The 9,839-nt window shown below is 39.8% G+C and overlaps 1 protein-coding gene across 4 annotated transcripts in view; it reads right to left on the bottom strand.

Annotated features, from left to right (window-relative positions):
• Positions 1 to 2,847: 2,847 nt before the first annotated feature.
• The window catches only part of Syt1 (synaptotagmin 1), a 374,220-nt gene continuing 367,228 nt past the window's right edge, over positions 2,848 to 9,839 (bottom strand). For all 4 annotated transcript variants that reach the window (XM_090328295.1, XM_090328298.1, XM_090328296.1 and 1 more), the window contains 2 exons: positions 7,556 to 7,689; positions 2,848 to 6,007 (listed from right to left, as the gene is read on the bottom strand). In XM_090328295.1, coding sequence (XP_090184421.1) covers positions 5,801 to 6,007; positions 7,556 to 7,689 — 341 coding nt within the window. In that variant the 3' untranslated portion in view covers positions 2,848 to 5,800. The remainder of the gene's footprint in view (positions 6,008 to 7,555; positions 7,690 to 9,839) is intronic.

Below are 9,839 nucleotides of genomic sequence, written 5' to 3'. Positions count from 1 at the left end.
ATCTACCATTTACTGAAAGCTTATTTTATACCAAGTTTTAATGTCCATTGTCTTTAAATCCTAAAATGTAGTGACTTGTCCAGGGAAAGACTAAGACAGCTCAGTACTATCTACCCCACAGTGAGATCTGGGGTGACTCTGAACTCGGGGAAGTTGACATTTCTGGATATGGAAGAGCAGGTGTGCTGCAAGTCTAAGTGAGGATGCCATGGTGGAAATAGAGAGTGGGGAAAGAAGGATGAATTTATTTAAAATGTGTAGTGGATCATTGATTTTTCTGGCAATAAGTGAAACAATGAATGGATGCTTGGAACTTAAAAGGTGGTTCATATGTTTAAATTTGTCTTTCTACTAGTACTTTTAGTCACTAGTCCTCCTTTGAGGTCTGGAATATTCCAGAGACTGTGGAATAGATGCCTGCCTGTCTAATTCCTACTTTTCTTTGTTGTTACGAGTGTCTTATTTTCCTTAGATTAACTAGCTTCATGCTCCTTCTCATAGCTTTGGGTCTAGGGATAGGACCTAGATTTTGCAAAGCAGATTATGGCATCATCTGGCCACAGTGACTAGTTTAAAAACCAGAGTGATGTGCAATCCAAGCATGTAAAGCAGGTGTGGGAATTTCCATGATGTCACTTTACAAGAAGTGCTCTTTCCATGCACTAACCTGGGAAGGATATAGACTGGGTAGTGCAAGGGGTCATTGTAGAAGCTTGACAATGAAGTTAATGGTAAGAATAAAAGAGTTTGTGAAGTGGTGTGTGTGTGTGTGTGTGTGTGTGTGTGTGTGTGTGTGTGTGTGTGTGTGTATAGGGAGAGAGAGACTGAGAGAGAGTAAAAGAGAGGGCAGTAGAGAATGAGTGGTGACATTAGGTCCTTGACCAGCCGACCTTGAATGTCATTACTCCATGAACTTCCTGATTAGGTGAGCCAATTGTTTTTCTTTTCCTCTCTCCCTTCCTCTTCCTCTCCTTTTCATCTTAGTCCAGCTTTACTTGGTTTCTTCCTCTTGCAGCTCAAGCAATCTTACTCACCAGGAGTTTTCACACTTCACCATCCCCTCCCTCAGTCCAGAGAAAACAGGAAATTGACTAAGATACAGTGTTGAGTAGGGAAAAAGAAATGAGTCCTGACTTGCTTTGTGGAAAGATGGCTTCAACCTTGCACGTGTCCTGGCAGGGGCAAGTTACATTTTGCACAAGAGAAAGGCTAGGCTGCCAAGACAGTTGCTGTCAAAGAAGGATGAATGTAGGAACTTCGGGGATGTGAATAAGATGGAAGTGTAAATAGGTAAAAAATCAAAATAACTGAAATGTGAGGTTATTTTTATTTTTGTTTTTTTTTGTTTATTTATTTTTGCCAGTCCTGATGCTTGAACTCAGGCCCTGGGCACTGTCCTTGAACACTTTTTGTTCAAGGCTAGTGCTCTGCCACTTGAGCCACAGCACCACTTCCGGCTTTTTTCTGTGTATGTGGTACCAAGAAAGTGAACCCAGGGCTTTGTTGCATGCTAGGTGAGCACTGTACCACGAGGCTATGATCCTGGCCTGAAATGTGAGGTTTTAGCCTGCAGGTAATTTTCTGCCAGCCTCAAAACCTAGATCACACAAACCATCCGAAGGTTTGCATGGTATCTTTATTACTGATCTCTTTTGATGGCTCCACTTGCATAATTATCGCTTTGGAGGCTTTGGATCTTTTTTTGTACATTCCATACTAGGCTATTCTCATTTTTCCCCCCCTTTTTAAAAAAATCTGTTTTATTAACACTTTTGTATTCCAAAGACACTGTCTGGATTTTTGTGCAGCTTAAGTCAGTTGCTAAGCTTTAAAGAATCTGTGCATATGGAAATGAGACATGTTGCGAGGAGAAGAGATGCTATAACCATGGCTTAATGTTCAAACCTGGAAGAGTATACTCTCTGCATGAAGAGAATGAGGATGTGATTTCTGTTAGAAAGAGCTGAAGAGAGAAAGGTATGTATTGCTAGTCAAAGGTGTCCTCATAGGCTGGTCATTTGTTGTTGTTCTTGGCCCTCATTCCCTAATTTCTGTGCTCTGTATTAGACCAAGGGTGAAACCTTAACATCGAAAGACTTGTTTTCCTTGAATCCCTGATCAGTTGGTAGTTTGTGCCTATAGGAGACACTGATTAAGGTAGAATGTTGTAGGGGAGAAGGAATTTTCCTGTTTCTAGTTTCTGTCTGCTTTCTTCTAGCAACAGTTTGCTCATGGATGGCATTCTACCACTTGAGTTATACCTTCATCTAGAATTTTACTGGTTCAGACTTTTCTGCTTGGGCTAGCTTCAAAATCTGATCCTGTGTAGTTAGGATTACAGATGTGAGCCACTCCATGCTAAGGCCTTTCTCTTGAGTGCTCATCATAGGGTATTGTGCTAGCGTGTTTACCTATCAGTCTGAGATGGGGCTGCAGCATAAAGTCAAAATCTAATACAAGCAAGGTACACTCAATGTATATTGAAAAGAATGTAGGGAAGGTGTTTGCATTCTCTTAGCCTTTGTGGTAGGCATAGAATGCAGTGTTCTTGTTAGCTTTTGAAAATAGTTAAAGGGTGAAGCATCACAATTGGCCAGGTGAGTTGATGACAGGCAGGAGGAGGTAGTAAGAACACTCTCCAGGGACAATGGGCAGAAGTGACTAGATATTCTCTGGGCATGGTTTCTCCACAGCCTCTCTATCTTCATTATCGGAGTGACTCAAAGGCTCCCATTTAGCACAGCTTTTGGTTTTTCCTTACGATGCTTGAACTGCCCCCTAAAAGTCGACGCCTTCTTGATTGAACCACCACAGCCAGATAAGAAAAAGAGTTGAAAGGCGGCCACATCAACAGGAAATAAAACATTTTTATTGAATATTGTATAATATGTTAAGTCATTTTTAAACAACAATCAGAAAACTACTGTGGGATTCACTACACAAAGTGAAACAAAATTTAAACTACCTCATCAAAAAAAAAAAAGAAGGTAAAATACAGCTAAAGTAGGTAGCTCGTGGGCCACGAGCCATATGGCAGAAGAAAACACCCCAACATTTCTACAAGACACAGAAAACTCCACATAGAGAAAAACACTCAAGCAGGCAGTAAGAATATGCAAAGGCAGCTAGGATCTTTCTAGGGCGTCAGACTCTAACACTTTATACAGCTTTGTCAGAAAGGTACATGTGGAGTCTCTGAGGATGAATCTTGGTCATAAAACAGGTCCAGTCAACCGACTTGTGAAAGACGATACAGTACCGACTAATTCTACGGTGAAATCCCAGGTTGGCAGTGTTGGAAAAGAATATGATAGTAGTACTTTAATGTAGGACCTAATGTCTGTTCGGTAGCTGGACCCTGCTTATTTGAAAGTGCTGTTTCATTGAGAACAACTTAAAACTGATACCAGTGAGATCAGATGTCAGTTTTATGGTATTTAAGGAATTGTCAAAAGTCAACTTTCTCTCTTTGGTCAGGTTTGATCCTTTAACTTGGAAAGAATCTCTGTTTTCTGTCCAAGATGATACTTAATCTTACATTAGGCATTGTGTGCTTTCTATCATCTGTATCATTTAATAAAGAGAATCTCTCCCTTTAAGAAGGAGATACATTCTTCTTTCATCCTATGTGTTTCATTCAGGTGCCTAAGATGGAACCCAAAGCTGAAAGGGCTTGCCTCTTATTGGATGAAGAGAGGAAGATGACAGACATCCTGGTTTTCTTGAGAAACAGCTAACTCTATATTTAAAGTTTATCATCATCCCTTTAGGAATTTCCTTGAGTTTTGTCATAAATGCTAAAGATCAAATGTCTTAGATTTCTTCCACTTTAGGTTGTGAGGTCAACTCTCACTTTAGGACATCGCTGCTCTTTGTGGCCTGTGAGTTAAAACAGGGCACAGAAGTGAATGGAGGAAATGACAGAAACAGCGTGTCCACCTGGGAAGTGGCTGGCCATCTACCAGAGTGGGGACACAAATGGAAGAGTGCACAGTGCTTGACAAATGCTGTGGGTTGTACTCCATTCTGTATATCTTTCTTGTCCGATGCATAGCTTTCCAGTTCTGAATTGGTCCTTTGTAAATGAGAACTGTGCTACACACACACACACACACACACACACACACACACACACACACACACACATTGGGCAGTGCAGTAGAAGGGAATGGCAGTATTGTTACAATATCACTACGGAATAAGTTGATGCTATCCACTGAGGAAACTACGTGTCTAAGCACACACGGCAGTCACAGTGTCACATTGAGCAGTCCTGTAAGACTTATGGAATGACTAGTAGCTTGATAATAGTGCCATTTACTACATAATAACATTGAAAACATTGAAAAACTTCCTAAATCAAGCATCTAGTGTACATAAAAGGTTGCTTTTTTATCTAGAACTTGTTCTTGGTTTTGTTTCACCTTTGTTTAAAGGACAAATTAAAACATATTTAAGTAAAAAGAGCATATAAAAAAGATCACTAGCTGTCTGTTTTGGCTTAATTGAAGTGCATTCAGAACTATGGCTAATTCTTCTTTTTTATCTTTTGATGGGATGACAATACTGTCTGTTTGCCACAAAGTAACTTTGTGTAATAAGCACAGATTGCTGTGTTAAAAATATTCTGCATTCCTTCTAATCTGATTTTGTATAATAAAATATTTTGTTACAAAGTCTAGTTGTGCAAACCTTCTGGAATCATTATAGGTGTGAAATCTGGATCAGAATTCACGGAATGCACATTTTGTATAAATGTGATAACGGAGAGCTATTGTTTTCTTTTTTTAATATTCAGGCAATATTTCAGAAATGCTGACTTCTCAGCTTCTCTTCCCTCATCCTCTTCTCATACAAAGTCATATATTTCTCTCTCTCCCTTTCTCCTTCCTCTCTCTCTCTCTCTCTCTCTCTCTCTCTCTCTCTCTCTCTCTCTCTCTCTCTCTCACACACACACACACACACACACACACACCACCACCACTACCACCACCACCACCACCAACAACAACAACAGCCATTGCATTGTTACTTTATATGCAGTAGTATGAATTCTTTGACTCCTGTTCAGTCATCCTTCAAGTGTAAAAGTGCAGCCATGATTCTCGCTTTGTAGATAAGTACAGACGGGTGCAAATCTGCTCTGTGGCTATGCTTCCTTGATGTCAGCCTAGATGCTTCTCCGATCATGCTATTTTGCCTGTGAAGGAATTCTACAAATTGGATTCATCCATCAAATATGTGGTACAAGTGTATGTTGGTAGTCAAATGATTCAATAGAAAGCTCAGGTTTAAGTTGTCCTTTAAGATATCTGTAAGTTGAACTGTACTAGTGCCTTACAAGTTGATATTTTTGCTGGAATGCAGTCCATACTCTATTTACCATATAATATATTATCAGCTCTCCTATATCTCAGTCAATTTACATAGTTTAAAATAGAACATCTTATTAAAAACATCTAGATATACACAGATTAGGAAACACAACATACAAATACACAAACTAGAAATAAACCTTTAGCATACTGGTATATACAACGGTGTGATACAATAAATAATTTCAGTCATGCTCTATCTACACATCATATTGCTTAAAAGAAGAGTTGGTTTGGAGGGCAGTGGCAGGATGAAGGGTACAGGGGCTTTCTACACTTAAATTTGTGCAAATTAAATTTGAAGTACCACTGAATTGTATTAGGAATGCATGGCTGGAAAAATGAAAGGACCCATATTACTGAGGTATTTACAGATACTGGCTAAAGAGCACTATGTGGGCAAATGCAGAGGCTTCTTCTTCTCTCTACTTCTTCACCGCCAGCATGGCATCCACTTCCTCCTCTACCTGTAAAGTATGCCACTGGGCAATAGGTCGCCTGGGGTTAGCTAGCATGTCTGACCAGTGTCGCAGCTCTGCGCCGGTACTGTTGTAGCCCACAAAGACTTTGCCGATGGCATCGTTCTTGCCAATCTTGTCATAGTCCAAAACAGTTACCACCACTTGCACTTTCTGAAAGAGGACATAACATGAATATGAATTATGTTGCTTTAGATAAAGCCCCATGGCAGGCTTCTTTGGGATCTAAGGAGCTCAAATAAGAAACAAGAACCCCTAACTATCATGAGGAGGCTGAAAAGGACTTGTGTACAAAAGCTGGAGGTCCGATCCTTATTTTTTCTGCTACTACATTTTTATTAGCAGCACCATCTTTGTCATGGCCACTAACAATTTCAACACCAATGTTATTACACAGTGAGCATTTCTCTACTTTCTGTATGATGATCGTTATTTCTTATTCATCTTGCTAGTATATGCCTAAAGATGCTGGAAGCTGAGAGGCCTTACACCCCCTGTCTTAGATTGTGTGAGGAACGAGTGTGTTGTTTTCTGGAGTCTGCACATCACCATTCATGCTGCCTGGGGCAAAATCTGTGGCCTCCAAATCTACAGTTTCATTTGTCTCATCAGTGAAAGTTACACCATTGCTCAAGGTCTTTTTTATTTTATTGTAAAAATTCCCAAAGAATCCATGTGCTATTATAACTTCAAGATACAATCACCAACAGTTTACCTAAAACTAAAATGGGATTTCAGCTAATGATATGATGGTTTTGAGTATAAAATGTAACAATATAGTGAATGTCTTTAAAAAGTAGTCACTAAGAGCTGGGCACAGTGACTCAAACATATAATCCTAGCTAACCAGGAGGCTGAGATCTGAGGACCACAGTTCAAAGCCAGCCTGGGCACTGAAGTCTGTGAGACTTTTATCTCCAATTAACCACCAGAAAACTGGAATTGGTGTGTGGCTCAAGGGGTGGGGCGGTAGTCTTGACTTGAAGAGCTCAGGGACAACACCCAAGCCCCATAACCGACAAACAAACAAAAATAGTCACTAAGGATTTTTTTCCTCTCAAGTTCACATTTTCTCAATGAACATTTATTAACTACACCATGTATCCAGCATTGATATCAATTACATCTAACCTTTCACAAGATTTACCTCAATGACTTCAGCAGATTGTGTCATGTAATAATGTACTGTTTTTGATTGACTTGATCGACAAAAGTTGAATTCAAACCATTAAAAATACAAATCTAATGGAATTCTTTTCTGTCGTTACTTATCTCCTAATAAGGATTCAAGATGTTGCATATTTCATATCAACCTTAATATTTTTTCTTACTTTATTTTCTGTGCTAGAGATATGATAAAAATTGTGCTGACAGCATGGGAGGATGAGCACAGAAAATTTGTTTTTGCTTGGTTTTTAACTCCATAGATAAACTTTGTGAATTAATGTTGTTCCATTGATTTTCTTTTTCTTCCCCTTATTTCTGCTCCATAGAAGGCCAGAAGTTTTTTTTCCCTAATGAATCCGTATATTTTGTGCTTATGACATCCCTCTTTATCTAGCCCAGTCTTCAGATGAGCATGGGAATAAAAATGACAGCTCTAATGAAGGTCTTGGCACTGGTAATTTGTGAGGATTCAGTGTATAATTTATGTGACCTGAAGGAATAAAATTGAGAGGACAGATTTATATCTGACATTACCTGGATTTGCTCAAAAGGAACTTCAAAGCTGAATGACTCATTGTAGTAGGGGTTCAGAGTGTTCTTCTTAATTGTTGTCTTTTTCTTCTTCAGCCTCTTGCCATTTTGCATCAGATGAATCTTCACATAAGGATCTGAAAAACAGAAACCAAAATCTTTAGGAGCTCAAAGACACATAGTTTAGACTGATTTAGCTTATAAAGGACAGGCATAGTGAGCATGGGTAGGCCTGCCTGTAATCTCAGAATTTAGGTCAAAGCAGGCAGGAGGATTGCAAGTTCCAGGCCAGCCTGAGCTATATAATCAGTCCCTGTCTCAAAAACCAAAGCATAAATAAATGATTGAGACAAAATGAAGAGTGTAGATAAGGATTAAACCTTTCATGAAGTAAATAATTGTATAGCTATATAACAGGCATCAAGTGTTTTTTTTAAACGTGAGCATTTTTTAAAGGAAAGACTTGAAGTAACCCATACAGTATGCTTTTTTTTGGTAATGGAAAACGAATATTTTAGATTCATTTTAGAGCTGAGAGCAGTGGTGTGTTGGTAAACCAGGTCTTTGGGAAAATATCTCAACATGCAGCATGTGCAGATTTCTGTGGTCTAAGTGTGCTTGCCATGACTGATTTCAAGCCACAAACAATTTAATAACCAGCTTGTAAAGTCCTTGAAAATCCAACAATTGGCTTTTGTGAGTTGGCAGGGGGTTTGTCCATACCATGTGCATATACACGCACACTTACACACACACACACACACACACACACCACAGAGAGAAGACAAAGAGCCATTTATGTGTTCATTTTTTCATTTACTCAGCTAATATTGGTTGAGAACCCAAGATGTGACTGGAACTGGAAGATATGAGGAGAGTAGCTGTGAACACAGGGACTATTTTTGTCTTTGTAAATGGACATGAAAATTTTCATGGGGGAGTGGACAATATATAAGCTTATAAAGAAATGAAGTACACATGAAAGTGGAGGTCAACAAGTGTGCTGTGAAAAAGAGCAGAGTAGCGATCTGATGGAGAAGAGCAGGGGTACTCCAGTGGGCAAAAGGCAGGGAGGAAGCTGTTAAACTGCTCAGGGGAGGCTGCTCTAAGGAGGGAATGTGTCAGCTGAGAGGGGAGGGTGGAAAGGAGGTATGTGTATGTGTGTGCTCATGTGATAGACAAATGATGGGGAGTGGACAGACACAGAGAAAGACAGAGATAGACCTGTGCACACAGAGAGACAGAGGAAGGCAGAAACAGATGGAGAAAGAGACGTTTATATACACACATACAAACACAGACAGAGAAGCAGACACACACAGAGAGAGAGAGAGAGAGAGAGAGAGAGAGAGAGAGAGAGAGAGAGAGAGAGAGAGAGAGAGAGAGAGAGAGAGAGAGAGAAGAGAGGGAGAGAAACAGGAGACATGGGAAGACAGAGACAGGTCTGTACATACAGAGACAGAAAGGAGAACAGATAAATACAGAGACAGACAGACAGACAGAAACAGATGGGAGGAGAGATATAGAGAAATGCAGAAAAAATCAATATAGATCTAGACACACCGCCACCCCCCCCAAATGAGCTTCTGTCAAGTGTTCAAGGGGACAAAAAAGGCCTGTGTATACAGGGAAAAGGGGTAAAAAAAGAGCCTCAGCATATCCCTTGAAGCCTCACTTAGACAAAGGTAAAGTAAGAACCCAGTCACTGGGGAGGGGGGGTAGCTTGTATTACTAAGGGATGAATGGCATGTCTCTGGGCCCTAGGAACCCATGTGTAGGTCTGAAGAGGAAACCTCTCCATTGTTCTTAAGCATTTTCCCATTTCCCATGGAATGCATGGTCATTGTAGAATTACATCAGTAGGCTGTGATTAACAAAAAGACACAAAACCATCCAACGTAAGGAATGTAAACCTTTAAGATACTTATTCTTCTCTTAGTACACGAATACGGGAGAAATAGTAAAGATAATATAATGCCCACATAGTTTTAGAAAACTGCAGATAAAAAAGTTGTTTTGGCCTCCTTCTCCCTCAGAAGATCATAACTCTTCAAGGACAGAAATGTCATATTTACTGTCAGAATTCATTACAGTAGTGGTTGGCACATATTAACATTTTGGAAGGCACTGGGATTGAACTCAGGACTTCGCACATGCTAAGGATATATAGCCACCATACCCAGCTGTCGGGAGCAAGAGTGGAAACAAACTGTACTTTGATTTGCATCAGATAATTGCTTGATTGTCTCATTGTTTTTTGGCCTTCTCCTGTTCAATTGATCTGAGA

Source organism: Megascapheus bottae, chromosome 2 (assembly GCF_031878675.1).
Source record: "Megascapheus bottae isolate mThoBot1 chromosome 2, mThoBot2.hap1, whole genome shotgun sequence".
Taxonomy (NCBI): Eukaryota; Metazoa; Chordata; class Mammalia; order Rodentia; family Geomyidae; genus Megascapheus; species Megascapheus bottae.
Note: the sequence above shows the minus strand (reverse complement) of the source record. Positions and strands in the feature narration are given on the sequence as shown.